The following is a 25730-nucleotide window of genomic DNA, read 5'->3' as shown; positions in this document are numbered from 1 at the left end:
CAGGCCAGGCCGCAGTAGGAAAGCGGTGGTAGGGGCCTGAGATGAGACACCGGGGTCGGTTTAATCGTTGTGTCTTCCTCTCTTCCTGCCAATTGGAGCTATTCCCTAGCCTCCTCCCATCTCTACTTCCCTTTGGTCCCTGCCCCGCGCCCTCTGGGTCTCTGCTTTCCTCCCTCCGCGTCTCGGTCCCCCTCTGGGTCTCTGACTGGTCTTTCTGAGCCCTCGGCCTGGGGGGGGCGAGACTCGAGGCTCCAGGTGACAGCGCTGCCACACCTGGCACAGCCTCTGACTTCGCGGGATCAGCGTGGCAGTCTGCCTGGCAACTCGTGACGTCACAGGACTGCCGCGGCCGGGTTGGTTAGGCGCTCCCGGGAGGCGGGGAACCTTCCGGCTCTTAGGGGGTTTTGGCAAAAGGGAAGCGGGAGGGTGGGAGGGGCGGACAGGAAGAAAAAGAGGAGGGACTCGTCTTCCCTCACCCCGGGTCCCTCGGGCTGCGTTACTACTGCCCGCCCCCTTCCTCTCCCTCTCACGCCCACCTCGCCCTCCTCCCACGGCACCTGGTCTCCATGAGTCCCGCCCTCACCCAGTCCCCTCCCCCGACCCCCCCGCGTCCAGCCACCACCCCCATTCAGAAAGCCACAGGACCCCTGCCGGGAAGGGCGCCAACGTCCGGGCAGCCCTCCAGGGCCTTCCCGGCCTCCGCCCACCCCCGTCCACGCGGGGACACCCTCCCTCCTCCTCCCCCGCGTCCGATGCCCGCCGCTCCCGCTCCGGGAAAGGGCCCCCCGCGAGGTCCCAGGAGGGGCTTCGGACCCCGGGCCTTCGGGCCTGCCCACGCCCCAGGGCGGACCCCGGAGCCCAGAGCCCAGCGCCTCGGTCGCCGCTCCTCAGCCGCCCTGCCCTGGCTGGGGAACCAGACCCTCCCTCCCGGCTCTGGTTTCCGGAAATCTCCTGACTCGCTGATGCTAAGAATGGCTTTCTAGACCCTGCCTTCCCACCACCGCAGGGCAGAGTTCCGGCTCCAGCCCTTACCCGCTTTAGACCCCCCAGCCCCTTCTTGCCCTCCTGCTTGGACCCGGCCGCCAGGCCCTCATCCTTCTCCTTACTCAGTACCCAAGAATTTGGACCCCAGCCTCTCCTCCCTAGGGACCTGGCATTCAGCCACGTCTCTTTGTCCAGCTGTTATTTCTCGCCCTTTAGAACATGCAGGTGGAATGTGGGGGGCCGAGGGCAGATCCTCCCGGGGCCTCCTGGGAGTCTTGGGCCTCCTTAAAGGGCCTCCCCTGGGGACCAGCCCATCCTCCCCAGGGCCTAGCGGGACTCAGCTGCCGGCCGAGGAGCGGGAGCCTTCCGCCGACATGCCGGAGGCGAAACCAGGTGGTCGTCAGGACCCCTTCCCATGGGGGAGGGGATGCCCTTCTCTTCAGAGAATTGGGGGGCCAGGTGTTGGTGCAGACGGGGATTCTCTGGGAATCGGGGAATCTTTTTCTTAATGGGGATGGGGTTGTGCATATAGACAGAGGAGTCTGTCTTCCTGTAGTGACTGGGGTCCTTCTACATCTGGGAGGGGTCACCTGGGTAGGGATCAGGGCCGTTCCATGAGCTTTGGGAAGAATTGGGGTCCCCGTGTGTACCGAGAGAGGGGTTCCCCTCCACATGATGAGGCATGCTCTTTTCTGGGTAAAGATGGGGACCCTCCTGCTGTGGGCATTGGGGGCCGCCACAGGTAGAATTAGGAGGCCTTCTTTGTAGAGTAGCCAGTGGTCCTTTCTTTATGTGGAGTTTGGAGACCCTCTTTTGAATGGGTCTGGGGGTACTTCTTTATATGGAGATGGGGTCTTTTTAGGAGGGGAACACGGGTGCCCCAGCCCCCAGAAAGCCCCCTGGGTGTCCAGTCTCCTGGCCCCCGACCAGCCAGGCAGCGGGCAGAGCCGGTCTAAGGTGCTGTGGTCAGCATGGGGTGTCCGGTTTCCAGCCCAGGGGAAGAGCTAATTATACCCCCAAGCCCCAAAAGGTCAATCTGGTGGCCTGGGAGGATGGGGCCTGGCTTGCCTGGGGTCAGGGGAACCTGATCCCAGACTCTCAGCTTACAGTTGAAATTACACCTGGGATGGGAGCCGGGACTCCTGGGTCTGAGGAGGGGTAGGCGGCGGAGACTCCTGGTACCGAAGGGGGAGGGGCTGGGGGCGGAGTCTCCTGGGTCTGAGGAGGGGCTGGGGGCGGGGACTCCTGGGTTGAGGGCGGGGGCTGAGGGCGGGGACTCCCGGCTGGAGGAGGGTTCTGGGGGCGGAGACTCCTGGTACTGAGGGAGGAGGGTATGGGGGCGGAGTCTCCTGGGTCTGAGGAGGGGCTGGGGGCGGGGACTCCTGGTACTTAGGGAGGAGGGTGTGGGGGCGGAGTCTCCTGGGTCTGAGGAGGGGCTGGGGGCGGGGACTCCTGGTACTGAGGGAGGAGGGTGTGGGGGCGGAGTCTCCTGGGTCTGAGGAGGGGCTGGGGGCGGGGACTCCTGGTACTGAGGGAGGAGGGTGTGGGGGCGGAGTCTCCTGGGTCTGAGGAGGGGCTGGGGGCGGGGACTCCCGGTACTGAGGGAGGAGGGTCTGGGGGGCGGAGTCTCCTGGGTCTGAGGAGGGGCTGGGGGCGGGGACTCCTGGTACTGAGGGAGGAGGGTGTGGGGGCGGAGTCTCCTGGGTCTGAGGAGGGGCTGGGGGCGGGGACTCCCGGTACTGAGGGAGGAGGGTCTGGGGGCGGAGTCTCCTGGGTCTGAGGAGGGGCTGGGGGCGGGGACTCCTGGCTGGAGGGAGGGGGCGGAGACTTCTGTGTTGAGGAGGAGGGGGCTGGGCGGGGACTCCCGGGTCCTGGGAGAGGAGCGCCGTGAGGACGTGCCTAACTGTTGACATCTCTCCCACCTCACAGCGGCCAAAAAGGCCCCCAAAGGCAAAGATGCCCCCAAAGAACCTCCCAAGGAGGCCCCCTCTAAGGAGGCCCCTGCCGAGCCGCCCAAAGGTGAGACTGGTGCTCCTCGGGCTGAGCACAACCTGCACCTCGTGTCCTCCTGCCCCCTTATCCTCTCTCTCGTCCGTCGCCACATGGCCCCGAGCTGAGCTGCCCCTACCTTGCTCCCAGCCTCCCCGTGGCTCTCAGAGACCCCCGACCGCGCCCAGCCCCACCCGGCTGACTGACCCCCCAGGCGCTGCCCAACTCAGAACACCCCTGTCCCCGTGAGACCCGCTGGCCCCGGGGGGCCCATTCAGGGCCTTGCAGTGTCTCCCCCCCCCCGCGCCGCCTCCCCCACCTCCAGTTCCCAGATGGGGACACTGAGGCCCAGAGGGAGCCGAGCCTGCACCGTCAGGCTGCACCTGGCTGACACCTGATGTTTGCTTATGAACTGAGGGTCCCTTGCTGGCTCTAGGCTCCTACCCCAAATTGGCCTGATGCCCCCTCCCCAACCTGCCTCATACTCGGTAACCCTGTCTCCTGAGCAGAAGCCCCACCTGAGGAGAAGACCCCCACGGTGGAGGAGCCTACTGGTGTTTTCCTCAAGAAGCCGGACTCTGCCTCTGTGGAGACTGGTGAGAGGAGTCTGGGGGGTGGCCAGGGGAGAGGGTGGGTGTCAGGACTCCGGTCCAAGGGAGGAGGGGGCTGGGGCCCTGGACCCCTGGGTCTGGGGGAGGAGGGGCTGGGGGCCTGGACCCCCGGGTCTGAGGGAGGAGGGGGCTGGGGCCTGGACCCCCGGGTCTGAGGGAAGAGGGGCTGGGAGCCTGAACCCCTGGGTCTGAGGGAGGAGGGGCTGGGGGCCTGGACCCCTGGGTCTGAGGGAGGAGGGGTTGGGGGCCTGGACCCCCGGGTCTGAGGGAGGAGGGGGCTGGGGCCTGGACCCACGGGTCTGAGGGAAGAGGGGCTGGGGGCCTGAACCCCTGGGTCTGAGGGAGGAGGGGCTGGGGGCCTGGACCCCCGGGTCTGGGGGAGGAGGGGCTGGGGGTTGGACTCCTCCATCTTCCTTTGGAGGATCTGCTGGTCCCTGACTCCCAGCTTCCCCCAGGGAAAAGTGTGGTAATCGTGGCCAAGGTGAAAGGGAAGGAGCTGCCAGACAAGCCAACCATCAAGTGGTTCAAGGGGAAGTGGCTGGAGCTGGGCAGCCAGAGTGGGGCCCGCTTCTCCTTGAAGGAGTTGCACGACCCTGCCAGCAATGTGAGGCCCCCATGGGACACGGGGCTGCAGGCCAGGGCTGGAGGTGTCGGGGCCTCGTGGTCAGCAGCCTGTTGCCTGGGGACGGTGCTGGGCTGGAGGGGAGGATGTTGGGTGAGGCAGGGTGCACTTGTGGGGAGTTGTGCACATTCCCAGAAAGGTTCCGGGGACAGGGTGGGGGTTGTCCAGGATCATCCAGGTGTGGTCGGGAGACCGAGCTGCCCACTGGTGCCCAGTTCTCTCCCCACTCTCCCGTCCTGTGGGACGCAGGCAGAGCCCCGTGACGTGGGTGCTGGGGAGCAGGATTGGTGCTGAGGGGCACTCACCTACACCCGGACCCCTGGCCCTGGCCCCCAGGTTTACACTGTGGAGCTGCAGATTGAGAAGTTGGTCCTGGGCGACAGTGGGGATTACCGCCTCGAAGTCAAAGCCAAGGACACCTGCGACAGCTGTGGCTTCCACATCGACGTGGAGGGTGCGCAGGCAAGGATGGGAGGGAGGGTTTGGATCTGGGGGGGAAGTGGATGTACAGCCAGGTGGGGGGGGCTACACAGATTAAGAAGAGGGGGCACAGGTTAATGGAGAAGGGGACAAGGTGTTCAGATTTGGGAAACACAGCATCCCAGCTTAGAGCATGGCTGTACAAGGAGCAAGCCAGCAGCTGAGAGCTCAGGATTTGGGGGTGCACATGCGAAGGCTGAGGAGGTGGGTTATATGAAGTGGGGTGCCCAGCTTGAGGGATAGTGGGGCCTGGGGGAGGTGGAGCAGGCCTGAGGGGCACCCTTGGTCTTAGAGCAGGCCTTGCCCCCAGCTCACGCCCCATCCCCCCCTCTTCTCTCCCCAGCACCCCAGCAGGATGTCTCTGGGCAGAGTCTGGAAAGCTTCAGGCGTGCGTATGTGACCCTGGGCCCTGGGGAGAGGGGGAGCTCCGATGTGGGAAGATGTGGGAGAGATATGGGAGAAGGGAGGTTGGGGAAGGCAAAGAGTGGGGACCCTGGGATGACTCGGGGGAAAGGCCCTCGGTGGGGTGCATACCTCTCTCAATGGCTACAGAGGTGAAGTGAAGTCGGAAGACGCGGGTGAGCTGGATTTCAGCGGCCTGTTGAAGAAGAGGTGAGCCTGCCCTGCCTGGCAAAGGGAGGGGGCACGGGGGCTCAAGGAGGAGGAGGTTGGTGGGTAAGGTCAAGTTCGGACATCCCACTGCCCCCATTGCTTCCCCATTGCCATCCCTGACTCCCTGCTCAAAAGTCTGCTCCCTCCTCCTTCCATCCATCTTTGGCCCACCAAACCCACCAACCCACTCGACCACCCATCCATCCCCCCATCCACCCATCCACATATACCTGTATTACACCCCCATCCAATCCGCCATTTGCCCACTTAGTCCCCTACATACCCACACTTTAACCCATCCTCACATCCACTCGGACTTAATTCGCTTACTCATCCACCTCTTTACCCACCCACCCACCCATCCATAAATCCAGTTGTCCATCTACCTACCCACAAATCCATCCACTCCTCCATCCAACCATCTTCCTATCCATGCACCAACCGATTTGCCCATTTGCTCACCCATCTACTCACATATCCATTCAGCTACCCGCCATACTCCCACCTGTCCGTCTACCTATCTGCCCAGACATCCAGTCACCCGTTTATTGACCCATCCATTCATCCTCCATCCCCTGTTCTGTCCACTCATTTGCCCAGTCACTTCCCCAGTTATCTCGGCAGCCATCTACCCAGCTCTCCACCATCCGTCCGTCTACCATCCATCCGCCCTCCCACCTGCACATCCGCCTGCTCTCTGCTCACTCCCCCAATTGAGCCCAACACCCCATCTGCCCACCCACCACCACCCACGTGGCCAGGCATGCCTCTGTCAGCTCCTCTTCTCCAAGGACACACCCGTCCCCCCAGACACTCTGTTAGACTGAACTATGTGAAACTGCTGTTCTGTAGGTCAAAATGGTTCAATGATGGCAGTTTCCTATGGTTCAACATAATGCGTGTCCACTCACTCATATATTCATTATCTACTGGTCCACCTATCCATCCTTTACCCATACATCTATCTCCGTGACCACATCTCCAACACCACCATTCACTAATAGACTCATCTCTGTCTCCACTCAGCCAATCACCTACCCAACCGCCTCCAACCAACATATCAACCCCATTACCCATCCAGCCATTATTCACCAAGCCATCCACCCGTCCCCCACTAACCCATCCACCTAGCTACCCACCCATCTACTGACCCATCTGCCTGTTGACCCACCCACTTGTAGAACACTTCTACCCACTTTCTCCTACCCATCTATTTATCAGTCCACCCACCCACTGCTCTGTCCATCAGTCCAGATGTTCATACGACCCCACATTCACCCACTCATCCATACTGCATTTGTTCCCTTCCCTTCCTTCTTTCCATTCATCCATTCATTCACTTTCTCACTAATCAGTCATCTTCTGAGGCCTCCTGCCTACCTGGCTTTGGCTGAAATTAGGTGAGAGAGAGAAGTTTGACTGTGTCCCAGATGTTGAGTCACATGTTGCTTTGGGTAGATGGGTCTGATCCAGCAGACACGACACAGACAGAGACCACCCCAAGTGATCCAGAGAGAGAGTGTCCCAGAGGGGCTGATAAAGCCCAGAGCAAGAGCAGCAGCACGGAAGGACAGGGCATGCATCACGGAGAAGGGAACTTTGGCACTGGGTTCTGTAGGATGAAGAGGAGCTCCTCGGGAAGAGAAGGCAGGGAGGGACCATGCAGGCAGGAAAACTTTTTGCATAAAGCATGCTGAGAGGCAGGCAGGAGGCCAGAGTATTCAGGAAAAGGCAAGCAGCTAGGTTCCGATGGTTGTGGGAGGGTGATGCACGCGCAGGTGGGACTCTGCTTCCTGGGGGCAAAGGTCAGCCGCTGAGCATGTTCTGAACAGGGAAGGGTATGGCATCTGATGTGGGTGTCAGAAATATCCCGAGGGGGCCCGAGGGGGCTGCAAGGGAAAAGACTGAGACCAGGAGGCCAGGGAGGAGGCTGGGGCGAGGGTCTGGCCGGGGGAGAACAAGGGGAAACAAACAGGCCCAGAGAGAGCGACCCGGGCTCGTCCACGGTGAGGGCGTGAAGAGGGCAGAGCGGACCCCGGGCCTCCTCACCCACGGGCAGCCCCGGCCGGCTCCCCCTGCCCCCAGGAAGGTGGTCGAGGAGGAGAAGAAGAAAAAGAAAGATGATGACGACCTGGGCATCCCTCCTGAGATCTGGGAGCTCCTGAAAGGGGCAAAGAAGAGTGAGTACGAGAAGATCGCCTTCCAGTACGGCATCACTGACCTCCGTGGCATGCTGAAGCGGCTCAAGAAGGCCAAGGTGGAGGTGAAGAAGAGTGCAGGTCAGCGCCGGGCCAAGGGGGGCGGGCCCAGCACGTGGGGACCTGATGTTTGCCCCTCGCACCCATCCTGGGTGGGGGTAGCCCAGCCTGAGGGTCACAGCTCTTCCTTCGGGGACCTCCGAGTCCCTGGAAGGTCCTCACCTTGCCCTCTGGGGTGGGAGACCTGGCACCTCCGAGGATGACCGGGACAGTGGGAATCTCACCTCCACCCCTTCCATGTCCCCCCATCTCCAGCCTTCACGAAGAAGCTGGATCCAGCCTACCAAGTGGACAAAGGCAACAAAATCAAGTTGGTGGTGGAGATCAGTGACCCAGACCTTCCCCTCAAGTGGTTCAAGAATGGCCAGGAGATCAAACCAAGTAGCAAGTATGTGGGGGTGGTCCCTGGAGGGGGAGATCCTGGGTCCCAGAGAGAGCGCCCAGAAACAAGGCCACTCTTACCCCAGAAAAGGCACTCCCACACCCATCTGAAAAGCAGAAAAGGCAACCAGGAGACAAAGACCAAGACGATGAGGAACCAGACTTCAGCTGAGAAGAAACCCAAGTGCCCACTCAGCTATGGAGTACACGCTCAACCTTGCAAACACTAAGAAACAGCAACAAAAAGCAAATTAGAACAGCAAAACAATAGCTTTTCTGCCTTTCAAAATGGGCAAAGACTTTACAAAATGATCAAACCCAGTGCTGGAGAAGACAGGGATATGGGTACACAAATGCTGGTGGGAATAAACCAGATCTCCAAAAGCTTTTGGATTTGTGCAATTCCAGATATTTAGCGAAGGAAAGAGTAGGGACCCTCCAAGACAGGGAATTAACTTGTGTGGACATATTTAGCTTCAAGAATGTTCTCTGAAGCACTTGCTATCATAGCAAAAAAAAAAAAAAGAGGAAAACAACCAAAAAATGTACAATTCCAAAGACTTTTTTTTTTCAAAGACTTTTAGTAATAATAATAAATAATGATATAAAGATATTTTGAAATTAACATGAGAAGCTGCTCAAGATTATTATGTGACAGAAGCATATTTCCCATTTTTTTGCCTCAAAAGGGTTAATCTGCATTGGTATTTTAAAAAATTAAATATACGCAAGGTTGGAAAGACAAAGACCAAAATGTATATGGGATACTTATGGATAGATTTTATTTTCTCATTTTTTTTCCTTGGCTGTGTTTTCTAAATTTTCCATAATGAGCGTATTTTGATAAAAAGAAAATAGGTTAGTTAAGGTATAGGTTAAGTTGCTATGACAAAGAGCCCTCAAAATATATTACTTTAAGTTAGAGAAAAGTATATTTCTGGTGGACCCAGGCTGCTGGGCCAGCTCTCTTCTAACACATTCAGCAATCCAGGTCTTCTCCATATTTTTGCTACATCATCTTCTGCAGCTTCTCCTCACCTGCATGGTTGAAGCTGGGTCATGGGCACATCTGTGTTCCAGCTGGTGGGGAGAGCAAAGGAGAGAAGTCCCCAGCAAGCAACTTGTCTCAAAGCTGGAGATGACCTAGAAGTTACACCTGTCGCTTCCACTCACTTTCCATTGGCCCAAACTTAGTTCTGGGGTCGTGCCAGCTGCAAGGGCTGCTGGGAAACGTAGTTGTCCTACAGAGAAGCTGCAGGCCATTGCCTACAAGGAGAGAATGGATACCACTGGACAGTTAGCATTTCCACTCTGGGTGGACCATCTAGCTCCTCTGGTATAATTGGCTCTGAGAGGGACTGACTTGCCCCAGGAACTGGTGGGTGGAGCTACCCTGGGGCGAGGCTGCTTCTCCATGCCCTGGGCTGAGGGGAGACTTTTGCACAGGTACGTGTTTGAGAATGTTGGTAAGAAGCGAATTCTCACCATCAACAAGTGCACGTTGGCGGATGATGCTGCTTATGAGGTGGCCATCAAAGATGAGAAGTGTTTCACTGAGCTCTTTGTCAAAGGTGAGGCCAGGATTTGGGCCTGGGCTGGGGGGGGCAGGCCTCCGGAGGGGTTCCTGAAACCTCTTGTTGCCCGACCTCACAGAACCTCCAGTTCTGATTATCAAAACCCTCGAGGACCAGCAGGTGTATGTGGGTGACCAGGTGGAGATGGTAGTGGAAGTGTCAGAAGAGGGGGCCCAAGTCATGTGGTAAGTGACTCTTGAAATCTGATCTCCGGACAGGTGTCCACAGCTTCTTTGCCTCGGCCTTGATATTTTACAGGACACCCTGTGATCTTTCTTGGAAATTTCTGACCTTCATTTAGTAGTCCCCAGGAGACCTTAGTCTTTTTTTATAAATCCTGTTTTTCACCCATCACCTCTTTCTAGAATGTCTGACCTCTATCCATTCCTTTGACCTGTGATACCTCTTCAGGCTCCTTTTCCTGATCTCTGCTGTTTCACTGATTCTTTCAATCATTTATTCATCCATCCATTCATCTATTTATCCTTCCATCCAACCAATCTGTCCTTTGGCCCATCCCACATGTTAACACCCAAATATCCATGCATGTCTTCATTCTACCCATCCATCCATCCATCCGCCCACCCACCCACCCACCCATCCATCCACCCATCCACCCACCCATCCATCCACCCATCCACCCATCCATCCATCCATCCATCCATCCACTCATACATTTGTTCACCCATCCAACAAATATTTATTGAACATCTGTTCTGTGCACTACCCTCCTATTTATTGGAAATATAATGAGGAGAAAAAATATCAACATGGTACCCGTCCTCATGGAATTATTAATCTGATAACTAGGTTGGGGTGGGGAGTGAATAGGAGATAGAGACAGGCATTAGTCAAGGAATCACACAAACAAATGTGAAAGTTCCATTTTGACAAGTGTTTCTGTTTCAAAGGAGCAGCAACTGATGCTGTGACAGCTTGGAATAGGGGGAATGGACCCAGGAGGTCAAGGGAGACTTCCTGGAGGAGGTGACAGTTGAGCTGAGATTTCAATGATGAAGAGGTGTAAGAGAACTGAAAGGGAAGCGTTCCAGGCAGGGGCTGCATCATTTACAAAGGGCACCTCTCCGAGACGCTAGGGCTCCCTCAGTGCCCCCCATGACCTCTCCCCATAACCTCCAACTCCAGCCTTGAGGCGTCTCCCTATGGCCTGGACCTCCACTGGTTAACCCCTCCTCCTCTTTATCTATTCCTGGCCACTCCCTCACCCCCATCCCAGGTTCTGCCCACCACTCAGAATGCCTCTGCGACCCTTTATCTCTCCTCCCTCCCATGACCCCCACACAGGACCCTCTCTCTCTGGCCCCTGACTGCCCCTCAGGTCTGTGCTGGCCCCTCACTCCCGCCTGTTCCATCCCCTCCACCCAGGATGAAGGACGGGGTGGAGCTGGCCCGGGAGAAGTCCTACCAGGCATCGTACAGCCTCAAGAAGGATGGGAAGTGCCATATTCTTATCTACTCCGAAGTGACCCAGGAGGACAGGGGTCGCTACCAGGTCATCACCAGTGGCGGCCAGTGTGAGGCCGAGCTCATTGTGGAAGGTGAGGGGTCTCCGGGTGCATGGCTGCACACGCTTCTCCTCACAGCTCCAAGTTGCTGAGGCCCCTGTCTTGGAGGGTCCCTACTCTTTCCTTCGCACCCTCCATTCAAAATCCACCAGCAAATCCCGCTGGCTCCACCTGCAGAGTACATCCCGCACCGGACCACACGCCCCATCTCCACTGCCCCACCCCGCCCAGGGCCGCATCCCCTCTCGCTCGGACCCTTGAAGTAGACCCCTCATGGGCTGCTCTGGGTCTACACCCCACCCCGACCCCTACCCCTGCCAGAGTGGTCCTTGTAAAACGTAGGTCAGACAGTGACATTGAAGGAGGTCTGCAGACTAGTTATATTACACCGGTGTCCGTTTCCTGATCCAGATGTTGGACTCCGGTTCTGTAGGATGACACCACTGGGGGATCAAGGAGCTATTTTTTTAAATCCAATTTTATTGAGATATATTCACATACCATGCAGTCATCCATGATGTACAATCAATTGTTCACAGTACCACCATATAGTTGTGCATTCATCACCCCAATCTATTTTTTGAACATTTTCCTTGCACCAGAAAAAGTGAAAATAAGAATAAAAAAATAAAAGTAAAAAAGAACACCCAAATCATCCCCCCTCCCACCCTATTTTTTATTTATTTTTTTTGTCCCCATTTTTCTACTTATCCATCCATACACTGGATAAAGGGAGTACGATCCACAAGGTTTTCACAATCGCACTGTCACCCCTTGTAAGCTACATTGCTATACAGTTGTCTTCAAGAGTCCAGGCTACTGTGTTGCAGTTTGATAATTTCAGGTATTTACTTCTAACTATTCCAATGCATTAAAACCTTAAAGGGTTATCTATATAGTACATAAGAATGCCCTCCAGAGTGACCTCTTGGGTCCATTTGGAATCTCTCAGCCACTGAAGCTTTATTTTGTTTAATTTCGTATCCTTCTTTTGGTCAAGAAGATGTCTAGGAACTATTTTTGCAAAGTCTTGGGTGTCTATAATTATTTCAAAATAAAAAGTTAAAAAAAAATAGCCCAATTTATTCATAGCCAAATAAATTATGGAATATCCACCTGCAGCCATTAAAAAAAAAAAAAAGGGAATTGCTTTAATTTACGATATGGAAGGATTTCCAAGATATGTTAGATGAAAAAGTAAATATGCTATTATATGTATAAGGGACGAAGAGAGGGAGGAGGGAGGGAGGAAGGAAGGAACAAGCATGTGGGTATGTTTGTTTTTAAAGCCACAGCCTGGGCAGATTTGGCCTTTGGGGAGGGGTTCTAGATGACTGGAATTGGACGGTGGGAGATTTTCCTGCTAAATCTAGAACCTTTTGTCGTTTTGTCTTTAAGCCATGTGAATGCACTGTTTTGTTTAAACATATATAAAAAATTAAAAAATGGAAACCAGACCCCATCTCTTTGCTTGGCACACTTCCTCAAAACAAAGTCCTAACAAAGACCCCCGAAGCCCTCCGACTGCCTTCCGTCAGGCTCAACTCTCCCTCTTGTTGTTTACTTGTTTCCAGACTGTTTCCCACCAGCAAGCGAGGCAAGGTGATTTTTTTCAGTTTGGTTGATGGCTGTGTTCCCAGTGCCTGGAACGGTGCTGTTAAATAGGGGATAATTGGCTCGGGAGGTCAGAGACGACTTCTTGGAGGAGGCAATCGAGCCGAGGTTTGAGGGATGAAGAGGCATAAGTGAAGTGGCCAGGGCAGAGTGTTCCCTTCCCTTGCTGACCGCCTGGCCTTGTGATGGCCTCCTCTGCTCCCCTCCCCTTCCAGAGAAGCCGCTGGAGGTCCTGCAGGGCATCGCAGATCTGACGGTGAAGGCCTCGGAACAGGCTGTGTTCAAGTGCGAGGTGTCTGACGAGAAGGTGACGGGCAAGTGGTACAAGAATGGGGTCGAGGTGCGGCCGAGCAAGAGGATCACCATCTCCCACCAGGGGAGGTGAGGCAGGGCGTGTGTATCAGTTAGCTGTGGCTGCATAACAAAACAACCCCAAATTGAGCGGTTAGGAAGAACGAGCATGAGTCGTAATCATGAGTCGGTGGGTTGGCGGGTGGCTGGCTGATCCAGGGTGGCCTTGCTCAAGGCTCGAGGGATGGCTGAGCGGTGGCTTTGCAGCTCTTTCCTGGGCTCACTTGGGATCTTGCCCTGGACAACTGGGCTGTCCCTTCTCTGACCATATGGCTTCTCATCCTTCCGGTGAGCTAGCCTTGGTGTATGTTCCGGTTTGCTGATGCTTCACTGGAGAAAGGCCATTGGCATCTGGAAAACCTCTGTTAGCTGGGAAGGCACATGGCTGGCATCTGCTTGCTCCCAGTTGTGTTTCAAAATGGTGTTTTCCAAAGCGTTGCTCTTGGGGTGTTTTGTCCTCTCTTAGCTGCAGCTTCTCTTCAAAATGTCTCTCTCAGTTGCTCTAAACTCCTTCTGTTTGTCAGCTCGTTTATACGGTTCCAGTGATTTAATTCAGACCCACCCTGAATGGGTGGGGTAACACCTCCATGGAAATTATCCAATCAAAGTTCTTGCCCACAGTTGATTGAGTCACATCTCCATGGAAACACTCAATTAATAGGTTCCAACCTAATCAACACTAATACAGTCTGCTTCCACAAGATTGCATCAAAGATAATGGCATTCTGGGGTCCATAACACATCCAGACTGGCACAGTGTGTTCCCATGGGACCTCAGGAGCACATGGCCTCTTGAGGCTGAGGCTGGAGACTGTCCCAATGTCACTTTCTCAACATTCAACTGGGAAGAGCGAGTCACAGAGCCAGATTCAAGGGGTGGGGAAATAGACTGCAAGGTTTCATTGCAAGGGGCATGGATGCAAACAGGGGGAAATCTGAGGGCCGTATTTGCAGGAGGCTAGACTCAACAGGTAGCAGGTGGACAACCGAGTCAAACACCAGGTCATCTGCAGAATGCACAGAGGGCCACTGTGACTCCAGTGGGAGACTGTGCCCCAGTGTGTTTCACAATAAGCTCTCTCTGTGTTCTCTGTGAGGAACCATGCCCACTGGCGGATTTAGTGATGTTGATAATCAATCCTGACACTTCTGGAGTGCTTACTATCTGCCAGGTGTCTTTCTAAGTACTTTACAGCCACTATGCTGTAGGTTGTAATCATTATTCCTTTTTTTGGGATGAAAGAAACTGAGGCCTAGAGAGGTTAAGTAATTTGCCCAAGGTCACACAGTAAGTGGTCGAGCTGAGATTTGAACCCAGGCAATCTGGGTCCAGGGTCCATGCTCTTACCACAACCCTGACTGTGGATGATGATAACAACAATGACAACAACAAACAATAATAATAATAATAGAAGAAGGAGAGAAGCTAACATCCATTGACACTTACTATATGCCAGGCACTGGTCCAAATGCTTTGTATATATTTCTTCCTCATCAGACTCTGAATAGCTTCTAGCATCCCCATCTTACAGATGAGGAAACTCGAGGCCCAGAGAGGTTAAGTAACTTGCCTGAGGTCACACAGCTGGGAAGGAGCAGAGCAGAGCGATAGCGTCCCAAAGCCCAGAGTAAAAATGGTGGGTATGGAGACTGGGTTGAGGGTTTTCAGGGTGGCACTGAGGGCAGGTGCTGGGGGCAGTCCAGCTCTGTGCTGACCCCTCACCCGCTCCCCCAACCCTTTAGGTTCCACAAACTGGTGATCAATGACGTCCGCCCCGAAGATGAGGGAGACTACATGTTTGTGCCCGATGGCTATGCCCTGTCTCTGTAGGCCAAGCTCAACTTCCTGGGTGAAGATGCCTTTCTTTCCCCCCCAGGAGGCTTGGGCTCCCCCTCCCCTGGCCCCAGGCCCCTGGCTGCTCCCTTTAGGGCTAAGTTTCTCTACCTGTTTGGGGAGGATGGAGTGTGATGGGAAGATGAGGGAGAGAGCGTCACACATGCTGAAGGGAGAGCACAGGGGAGAAGTGGGTGTGGGAACAGTCCACGGCCCTGAACCCACCCCGGGACCCCAGTTCCCAGGACTCTGCCTCTGGACTGTGGCGGTGGTGGTGAGGGGCTTCCTGGATTTAGACCTAACCTCCCAGTCTTCTTTGCCCTCCAGAAATTAAGGTGGAGTACGTACCCAAGCAAGGTGAGGAGCAAGGCCTGCCTGGGTAAGCTGGGGCCTGGACCCCCGGGTCTGAGGGAGGAGGGGCTGGGGGCCCGGGCTCCTGGGTCTGAGGGAGGAGGGGCTGGGGGCCCGGACCCCTGGGTCTGAGGGAGGAGGGGGCTGGGGGCCCGGGCCCCTGGGTCTGAGGGAGGAGGGGCTGGGGGCCCGGACCCCTGGGTCTGAGGGAGGAGGGGGCTGGGGGCCCGGGCCCCTGGGTCTGAGGGAGGAGGGGCTGGGGGCCCGGACCCCTGGGTCTGAGGGAGGAGGGGGCTGGGGGCCCGGGCCCCTGGGTCTGAGGGAGGAGGGGCTGGGGGCCCGGACCCCTGGGTCTGAGGGAGGAGGGGGCTGGGGGCCCGGACCCCTGGGTCTGAGGGAGGAGGGCCTTTGTATGGGCTCTGGGGTCCCTGTGGCTGTTGGAACCCAGCTTCTAGGGGGTCCCCTGGTGGTGGATGGGAGTGCCCCGCTGCCCACCCTTAAGCCCCCCAGGGTGTCTTCTCTGCCACCAGAGCCACCAAAGATCCACCTGGACTGCTCAGGGAAAACCTCCGAGAATTCAGTTGTGGTTGTGGCTGGAAACAAGGTGCGACTGGACGTGTCCATCACGGGGGAGCCCCCGCCCACCGCCACCTGGCTGAAGGAAGACGAGGTACATGCCCTGAGTCCTTCTCCCTCCCGGCTCTGCTGGGTGACGTTAGGCAACTTGCTTTCCCTTTCTGAGCCTCAGCTTCATCCTCTGTAAAATAAGGATGATGATTCCTTCTTCAGAGGGTTATTTTGAAAATGGAAATTATATTTGTCCAATATCTAGTACAGAGCCTAGCGCATGGTGGATTGTCCCTCCATTCATCCATCCATTGATTAATCAATCCAGCCATCTTCCGACTCAGTAATTCATCCATCCATCCATGCGTCCATCCATCTGTCTGTCCAATACATATTTTAACTTGAATGCCGCAAACCCTGGGGCTGTTCAATTCTTATTCTCTTCTCTGGCTTGTTTCTCCTTCCATAAAATGGGTATACTTGACTCAATCGTTATTCATTCATCCACTCAGTAGACACCCCCAAAGGCTTCCTCCATGTCAGGCTTTGTGCTGAGCTTTGGGGCTACACCCATGAGTCACCCAACCCTGCCCTCCAGGAACCTTCAGTCTTGGAGACAGACAGACCCTTGTCTAAACAGTCACAGTCTAGGGTGATCAGGGCTGAGATAAAGGGAGGTACCAAAAGCTATGAGAATCCAGCCATCTGGAGCCATCACTTTCAGCTGGGGGCATCCAAGAATGCTTCCTGGAAGAGGTGACTTCCGGGTGGGTCCTAAAGGATGAATAAGAGTATAGCAGTAGAAGTGGGTCAGGGAGTTGTATGCACAGGGAAGAGGCTTGCAAAGGCTTGGGAGCAAGACGGCCTGGTGTTTCCAATTAAGGATGGTGCTTGGAGGGTGAGGAGGGCAGTAGGAAGCAATGAAGAGGCTGGGGCTAGACCCACAGGGCCTCGAGGACAACGTCCACACCCTGAATGTTGAGTGGTGATAGGAGCCGTTGGAGAATTGTGAGCAGGGGATGGTTGGGGGAGAAGATGGCGAGTGAGGCTGCTGCTTGCTGGGTCCAGGTGTTTACGACCACAGAGGGCAGGACCCGCATCGAGCAGCGGGCGGAGTCCAGCAACTTTGTGATCGAGAGTGCCGAACGAGTGGATGAGGGCCGCTACACCATCAAAGTCACCAACCCTCTTGGCGAGGACGTGGCCTCCATCTTCGTGCGGGTTGTGGGTGAGTGGAGAGTGCTGGGATGGGGGGCTGAGCTGGGGGTGGTTTCCTGAGGCCGTGAGGGGCTCCCTAACTCCCCTGTCCCCCCGCCAGATGTCCCAGATCCCCCAGAAGTTGTGCGGGTCACCTTAGTTGGAGAGGATTGGGCCATACTTGTCTGGGAGCCACCCAAGTATGACGGGGGCCAACCAGTCACCGGTGAGTGCCATGAGCCAGGGTCCTCATGACTTGTGACCTCCTCTAGCCTCTGATTTCCTGGCCTCCTAGAATCCTTAGGATCCCCATGACCTTCCTTTGGGTCCTGATTTTCCATAATGGACACTTCACAATCCCTTTTGTCTTCTGCATCATTCTTTGCCTCCCAAGGACCTGGGTCTTCTCACTTTGGCCAGTGGCCTGGGATTTTGTGAATCTTGATTCCCTAATTCATGGCCAGTGACCCCTCTTGATTCCTAACCCTATGATTGGTGACCTCTGGCTGCTCTGTGACCTCCGAGACCAACCCAGGATTCATGGCCTCAGTCTTCTCTGGGTCGTAGGATCCTTCTGATGTGCCCGTCACCAACCCACCTGACCTGTAATCCCACGATCTCTCCGTGACCACCTGCTCCTCTCTCCGGGGAGCCCCCAGGGTACCTCCTGGAGCGGAAGAAGAAAGGCTCTCAGCGCTGGATGAAGCTGAACTTCGACGTCTTCACAGAGACGACCTACGAGTCCACCAAGATGATCGAAGGCGTCCTCTACGAGATGCGGGTCTTCGCCGTGAATGCCATCGGCGTTTCCCAGCCCAGCCTCAACACCAAGCCCTTCATGCCTATCGGTGACGCCTCACAGGCCCCTCGCGGACTCCCCCACCGGTCCCTGACTCACGCCGTGACTTCTGACCCTGTAGACGGCCGACTTCCTTTCCTTCTCACCCAACGCCCTGACACAAGCGCTCCCAACCCCACCCATCGTCTCGGTCTCTTCCCAACCCAGCACACGAACCACCGATCTCTGTGACCCCGGACCCTGCTGACACCGGCATCCCTCGCTGACCTCCGACTGCCACACTGACACCTGTCCCTGCCTTGGAGACCTCACTGTCCCCAGATATTTTGTTGCTCTGATGACCCTCGACGATCCTCCCTTGCTCACTGGCCCCTGGCCCACCATGTTGTTCCGTTTCCTGACCGGTGACTCCAACTCGGACCCCTGCCCCTCCCCGCTGAGTCCTGACCCCTCACTTACCCCCACACCCCGTTTCCCTGGATCCTTACAGCCCCCACGAGTGAACCCCTGCACCTGACCGTGGAGCACGTGACTGACACCACCACCACACTCAAGTGGAGGCCTCCGAACAGCATTGGGGCAGGCGGCATCGACGGGTACCTGGTGGAGTACTGCCTGGAGGGCTGTGAGTGACCCCGACCCACCTGGGCACTGACCGAGGGCTGTCAGTGCTGTCCTCGTGCTCTGTCGGAACCTGCGTGAAGCCCCGAGACGGGACGGGTCAGGCCAGGCCCCCGGGGACCAGCCTCCCTCCCTCCCTCCTCCTTCCCCATCCTCCACCCAGCAGTGCCTTTTTATCTATCCATCTACTCATCTACCACCCATCTTCCTTCCTTCCATCCATCTGTCCATCCATCTGCGTTCCTTCCTTCCTTTTCCTTTTTTTTATCTCTTTCTCTCTCTTTCCTCCCTTTCCCTTCCTTCCACCTGCCTCCCTAGTCAACCATCCATCTTTTCATCTCTCCGTCCATCTTAAAATCTTTTGGATCATCCATTCAGTAATATTTTTTCATCCATGTATCTATCTCTTTTTTTAAAAAAGCAGTATTTTTCAATGCACTTCATACAGTCTATCCAATGTGTGCAATCAGTGGTTCTCACTATAATCACAGAGTTGTGCTTTCATCACCACAAGTAATTTTAGAACATTTTCATTGCTCCAGAAAGAAAAGGTCCACACCCCTATACTTCCCTATTACAGACACTTAGCACTGGTCAGGTACTTTTGTTACAATTGATGGAAGAATATTATAATATTACTGTTAACTATGGTCCATAATTTGCATTAAGTGTATTTTTCCCCATATACTGCCCTATTATTAACATCTTGTAATAGTGACAGACATTTGTTCTAGTTCATGGAAAAACATTGTTATATTTGTCCTCAACCACCTTCAACATCTGCAGCAGGGTTCACTGTGTTACACAGTCCCATGTTTTATCCTCTAGCTCTTCTAGTGACATACACGACCCTAAACTTCCTCCTTCAACCACAGTCACACACACAATTCAGCGCTGTTGATTATACTCACAATAACGTGCTATCACCACCTCTATCTATTTCCAAACACTTATAATCAACCTTATTAAACATTCTGCATAAATTAAGCATCAGCTCCCCATTCTCTACCCTCTTTCTGTCTTCTGGTAATTTATATTCTAGATATTAACTCTGTGCATTGGCTCATTATTTTTAGTTCCTGTTAGTGAGATCATACAATATTTGTCCTTTTGTGACTGCTTATATCTATCTCTTCACCACTGTTCTTTCTTCCTCGCTCCCTTCCTTCCTTCCATCTTTCTTTCCGTTCATCCATCCACTCATGCCACTTCCAACAATCTATGGCCATCCACCCATCCATACATCCTTCCATATGACCATCTAACCATCTGCCTAACAATCTCTGTCCATTCACTCATTCATCCATCTGTCCGTCCATCCATCCATATGACCGTCCAACCATCTGCCTAACAGTCTATGTCCATCCACCCATTCATTCATCCATCCATCCATCCATCCATCCATTCTTCCATCCATCCAGCTCTCCATCTTCCACTGAACAAATGTTTATTGAACACTGACTCCCTACCAGGCCCAGAGATAATCTCTGATGTGGTCATCTCAGTAGAAGACACACATGAGCACAGATCATCTCAGCACCTTATCCCAGGCTTTAAAGCCAGACAGATGTGGGTTCCAATCCCACCCCAACACTTCCCAACCTTGTGAACTTGGGCAAGCCTTTGAGCCTCAGTTTCTTTATCTAAAAATGGCGAAGGCAGTTCCCATCTCGACAGGGTACAACAATTACTGACTGTGTAGTGCATGTAAACGAGTGGATGGCTGAACTCTTCTCAGCTCTTCCTTCTTTCTCTTACCTCATTCCTACCTGTGCCAGAGCCTCCCCCATATTTTAGAGCAAAGCTTGTTAGAATTTATTCGGTTGGTTGTTGGTTGTTCACCAACCCATGGCGATAAAGCCAAGGCAGAAAGGCAAGTAACGAAGGAGCAGGAAATTGGAAGAACTGTCTCTAATGGCGACCCCAGTCCCCTCCCAGACACACTGGAGGCTTGCCCCTTCTCCTGTGCTTTGGACAGAGCCACATTCCCCATTACTCTGTCCCAACTTTAGCAGAAGAAGAGAGCTTCAGAGCTTTCTGGAGTCGGACAGACCCGGGTTTCCACTGCTTCCTAGCTGTGTGACCTTGGCAAGTTCCTTAACCTCTCTGGGCCTCAATATCCTTGCCCCTGAAATGGGGATAACTTCAGGTGGAGGCTTGAATTGAGCCAATACTAGGGACACTCTTAGACTGTGGTGGTTGGAAGTGCTCAGTTACTCGCTGCTGCTGCTGTCACAGCGGCCAGGCCCAAGCCACAGGAGGGCGGTGAGGTGAGGGTGTGCAGAGGGGCTGGGGGAAGGTTCCAAGAGCCACCAGCCCTGCTGCTCTGTCTGCAGCAGAGGACTGGATCCCAGCCAACACCCAGCTGGTGGAGCGCTGCGGCTTCACCGTCAAGGATCTGCCGACAGGAGCGAAGGTCCTCTTCCGGGTGGTGGGGGTCAACATCGCGGGCCGCAGCGAGCCGGCCACCCTGGCCCATCCCGTCACTGTCCGAGAGATTATGGGTGAGTGACCTCTGACCCGTGACCCCTGGCCTTGCTAGCCTGAGGACCCAGTGGGTGTGCCCTGAGCTGCCCTCTCTGCTGTCCTCACTGGGGCTGGTCTCCATCCCTCCCACGTCGTCCGCCCCCTCGACCCTCAGAGCACCCCAAGATCCGCCTCCCACGCCATCTCCGCCAGACCTACATCCGCAGGGTGGGCGAGCAGCTCAACCTCGTGATCCCCTTCCAGGTACGGGGCCGGGGGGGGTGGGGGGGTGTCAGGGCGAGGGGCGCCCGCGGCTGACGCTCCCCCCACCCCCCACCGCGGGGTCCGCAGGGGAAGCCGCGGCCCCAGGTGGTGTGGACCAAGGGCGGGGCCCCGCTGGACGCCTCCCGCGCGCACGTGCGCACCAGCGACTTCCACACGGTGCTGTTCGTGCGCCACGCGGAGCGCGCCGACTCCGGCGAGTACGAGCTGAGCGTGCAGATCGAGAACACCAAGGACACCGCCAGCATCCACATCCGCGTCGTGGGTGCGCCCGGCGGAGGGGGGAGGCTGGGGGCGGGGCCAGGAGCGAGGGGCGGGCGCGTGGTGGGGGGGAGGGGAGATGGGGGAGGTGGACGGTGAGGGACCCTTGCGCTAGCCTGTGCCCCCTTCCCAGAAAAGGCAGGGCCCCCGGAGAACGTGATGGTGAAGGAGGTGTGGGGCACCAACGCCCTGGTGGAGTGGCAGCCCCCCAGGGATGACGGGAACAGCGAGGTCACCAGGTATTTAGTCCAGAAAGCTGACAAGAAAACCATGGTGAGACACCCAGGGGGGCCCGGGGCTGGTGGGGGGACGGGGTGCAAAGGTGGTGAGCTGGGAAGAGGGGGTGCTGCCACTCCCTTCCCACGGCTGGGGAAACCGAGGCCTGGAGAGAGACTGGGAGAGTGGGCTGGCCCAGCAGGAAGGCTTTCGGCTGAGATTGGAGCCTGGTGGGGTTTCTCTTCTCTTCTTTCTAAATCGACATCAAATTCATGTAAGGTAAAATTAGCCGTTAGCCATTTTAAAGTGTACAATTGAGGACGTTTGGTACATTCACGATGATTTGCAACCACCACCTCCCTCCAATTTCGAAACATTTCCTGAAAAGGAAGCCCTGTTACCAACGCCTCCCCGCAGCCGGTGGCAACCACTCAGCCGTGTTAACGCCTCTACGAATTGATCTGTTCTGGACGATTCGTTTAAGTGGAAACATACATCGCGTGGGCTTTTGTGCCCGGCTTCTCTCACTCGTGCAAAGTCTTCAGGCTTCCTCCAGGTCATAGCACATGTCAGAGTGCCTCTCCTTTTTTCACGGCTGAGGAAGGCACCACGGCGTGGCAAGTCCTGTTGTGCGTGTCCGTCCCTCACGCGGTGGGCCCGTGGCTTCCCCCTTCGGCGCCTGGGCCCCGTGCTGCTGAGTGTGACGGGTGCACCCGTGTGTGCAGCTCACGCCCGGCCTCCCTGGGGTCTGCGGCCCCTCAAGCCGGCCCTGGGTCTCTCCTAGGAGTGGTTCAACGTCTTCGAACACAACCGCCCCACACGCTGCACGGTGCCCGACCTCATCGTGGGCAACGAGTACTACTTCCGCATCTTCAGCGAGAACATCTGTGGGCTCTGCGACTCGCCGGGCATCTCCAAGAACATGGCCCGGATCCTCAAGACAGGTGAGCCCCGGGCCCAGCCCACCCAGCCAGCCGGCTGCAGCCCTGACCCTCTGCCGCGTCCCCTGCACCCAAAGCCAGAGGCACCGGCACTGGGGCAGGTGGGTGGGCTTGTTCCGGTTTTGGGGCTGGGGGGCATGCGAGGTGATATCCTCCAGGTGTATCACCTCTCGCCCAGGAATCACCTTCAAACCACTTGACTACAAGGAGCATGACTTCCAGTCACCTCCCAAGTTCCTGACGCCTCTAATAGACAGGGCGGTCGTGGCTGGATATTCTGCTGCCCTCAACTGCGCTGTCAGAGGCCACCCAAAGGTGCCAGGGGGTGGGGGGCTGAGATCTGTGTGTGCACGCGGGGAAGCAGGGAGGGAAACCTCCAACAAGATAAAGCCACTTCCCACCACGCCAGCTCTTCCTATCCATGTTCTCCGTTTCGTGGCCTTTGCTTGCTTCCCCCCGCTTCTGCCACTCCGAGCAGGCCGCTCGCTTTCCTTGTCCAGCTAGAACCCGCCTTTCTGCCTCCCCCGTTCTCTCCTTCCCTGGCCAGAGCCCAGGACTCGATGATCACTCTCTGGCTTCTTGCCATTTGTCTGCCCTGTGATTGCCAGGTGCGAGCTCTGCAAATGTTTGTGGAAAGATGAGATTGAGTGTATAAATGGATGAGGTAAATATGTAGATGAAGGTGTGACTTCCCCACTTGAGCTGAGTGTTCATTCTCTTATCCTGTCCACCATCAACCGCCACGAGGGGCGTCTACCTGCCCCACCTCAGTTTCTAGATGGGTATTTGGGGACGTGGACATTTGCCACCTGGAGCTCCAGTGACTCAGCTAGACCAGGGCTTGGCAAACTCCGGCCCATGGCAGACATCCAGCCACCACCTGCTCTCCTCCATAAAGCTGTGCTGGCGCTTGGCCCCGCCTGCTCACCGCCTCTTGTCCAGGGCTGCTTTTGTGCCACGGGGGGCCAAGCTGAGTCACTGTGACAGAAACCAAAGGGCCCACAAAACTCAAAATACTTACCGCTGGCCTTTTGCAAGACAAGTGAGCCCAGCCCTGATCTTGATGCAGAGTTTTGAGCTTGAGCCCCTTTAGGTATATTGTGATTCATTCGTTTCGTCCCCTCCAGCTCCCTCTACTTGCTTTATTCACTAACTCCACTCGTTCATTCCTTCCGCTGACTTACTCACTTGCCCATCCATTCATTTTCTCGGTTTGTTCATTCACTGTTTACTTATGTATGTCTTTCATTCATCCATCCAGTTTATTCTTTCCACAAGCATTTTCAGAGGCTTTCCAAGCGTTAGATGAATTGGACAAGAAGTCTATGTTGGGGAAACTGACATCAAAAGTCACACAGATAATAAAGACTTAAATGTGGTGGTGCGTGTGCAGCAGAGCACAGTGATGAGGGTGTCAAACAGCGTTCCCGTCCCAGCCGAGGGGTCCAGGAGGGACACGTGAGCTGAGACCCGAAGGCGAGGCAGGCGCTGATTGGGAAACAGGAAGGAAGAGTAGTGGGACAAGTGGGAACAGCCAGCGCAAAGGTCCTGAGGCAGGAGCCCGTCGGGTCTGCTTGAGGAACAGTGCAGAGGCCAGTGTGGTTGGAGCAGGGCACAGTGGGAGCCCACCCCACTCCACGGTGAACCAGGGGTTATCAATCCGCCTTCACAGAAGAGGAGACTGAGGGTCAGAGAGGAGAAGTCGTGGAGCCAGGAGGTGGCAGGGCTAAGATGAGAACCCAAATCTGCCTCTGGTGCTCCATTTTGCATCGCCCTCTCTGACGCGGCCTCCTCGCCTGCTCCCCTCAACAGCCCAAAGTGTTCTGGATGAAGAACCAAGTGGAAATCCGCGAAGATCCCAGGTTCCTGATAACCAACCACCAGGGGGTCCTGACGCTGAACATCCGCCGCCCCTCACCCTTCGACGCCGGGACCTACTCGTGCCGGGCTGTCAACGAGCTGGGGGAGGTGCTGGCCGAGTGCCAGCTGGAGGTCCGAGGTGAGGGTGCAGGTGCCCGCTGCCTGCTCGCCAAGCTGTGCATGGGCCCCGGCCCTCCAGGAGGGGAGGGGGAGGCGGGTGCAGGCAGACGGGGCCGCTGCAGGGTGATGGGGTTCAAATGAGGGGGCACAAGGCAGCGTGGGAGTCGGGGAGAGGGCAGGAGAAGACAGAGGTGGTTTCCCCAAAGGAGCCCGAGGCCAGAAAGAGGTGAAAGAGGGACAGACACCCTGCGTGGACCTGCAAGGGGGGATGTGGGCTTGGAGTTGACACGAACGTGGATGGTGGGACAGTGGGAGCCCAGAAAACAGGCCTTTCCCAGCACTGCAGCCACAGCACCTCTGGCCCCTGCCCCCCCAGCCCTGCCCCGTCTCCTGTGCCCGCACACTCGGTGCTCCAGGCACACTGAGCTGGCGGCAGGTGGGCAGACCCGCCAGGCTGTCTCCTGTCCCCGGGCCTTGATTCTGCTCCCACCTGGAGCCCTCCCCTCCCCTCCTCTTCCTCGGCGTCCACTCCAGCTTGACGTCAGCCCTTCGAGGCTCAGCCAGGAGGCCACTAACCAAGGCTCCTCCAAGGAAGCTGACGTGAAGGTGGACTTCTGGAACCCTCCCCGATGGTGGCTTCTGACCCTCACAACAGCCCAGGGGACACAAGTGGCCACAGACCCTTAGCAAAGGCCATTCGTGACCATCGCCAAGCCTTAGTGCCGGCCGTTCTAAGTCACTGATCTCCCAGGTGGACCCAATCTTAATATTCTCCTGTCCCCTGATCAATGATTGAATCAGCTCGAAAATATCAAGACTTCAGGGTCCCAGGGACAGGTTAGAAACCCCTGATCAGAACGTCCCAGTTTGGGGTTCAAAATCATAGTCATCTCAGGCACCCCGAAGCTGGGGTGTGGACTCATGGTGGGCAGGGGGTGGGGAGAGTGGCGAGGACACAGGATCGAGGAGGACTTGTTCCCGTGGCCACCCTCTCCCGTCTCCCCCCACAGTGCCGTAGTGGAACTCTGTCCTCCACGTGCCACGACGGTGCCGCTGAGTCTTCACCCAGTCCCTGACCTCCGGGACGGTGTTTTGTTCCCTGGAGCTCTCGCTGAGAACATAAGAGCCTTGCTTCGGACTCTGGCGTCTGTCCTTGAATCTGTGGTTCCACTTCCGTCTGCTGGGGGAAGTCGGGTTGGGGTTGGGAACGGGG

The 25730-nt window shown here is 56.0% G+C and overlaps 1 protein-coding gene across 1 annotated transcript; it reads left to right on the top strand.

Annotated features, from left to right (window-relative positions):
- The first annotated feature begins 442 nt into the window (after positions 1–442).
- MYBPC2 (myosin binding protein C2) lies at positions 443–25687 on the top strand. Its single transcript, XM_037819464.1, is given in 28 exon segments — positions 443–1377; positions 2914–3003; positions 3483–3569; positions 4040–4188; positions 4543–4660; positions 5030–5078; positions 5239–5298; positions 7384–7577; positions 7812–7944; positions 9384–9508; positions 9591–9696; positions 10898–11070; positions 12867–13032; positions 14746–14852; positions 15164–15193; positions 15718–15857; positions 16823–16982; positions 17073–17177; positions 17611–17799; positions 18241–18375; positions 20708–20875; positions 21013–21101; positions 21189–21384; positions 21514–21653; positions 22381–22540; positions 22716–22852; positions 24350–24536; positions 25528–25687. Coding segments are annotated over 28 exon segments (3564 nt in total). The 5' UTR covers positions 443–1214; the 3' UTR covers positions 25536–25687.
- Positions 25688–25730: the final 43 nt, after the last annotated feature.

This window comes from Choloepus didactylus, chromosome 27 (genome assembly GCF_015220235.1).
Source record: "Choloepus didactylus isolate mChoDid1 chromosome 27, mChoDid1.pri, whole genome shotgun sequence".
Taxonomy (NCBI): domain Eukaryota; kingdom Metazoa; phylum Chordata; class Mammalia; order Pilosa; family Megalonychidae; genus Choloepus; species Choloepus didactylus.
The sequence above is the reverse complement of the archived record's forward strand: the minus strand, read 5'-3'. Positions and strand labels throughout refer to the sequence as shown.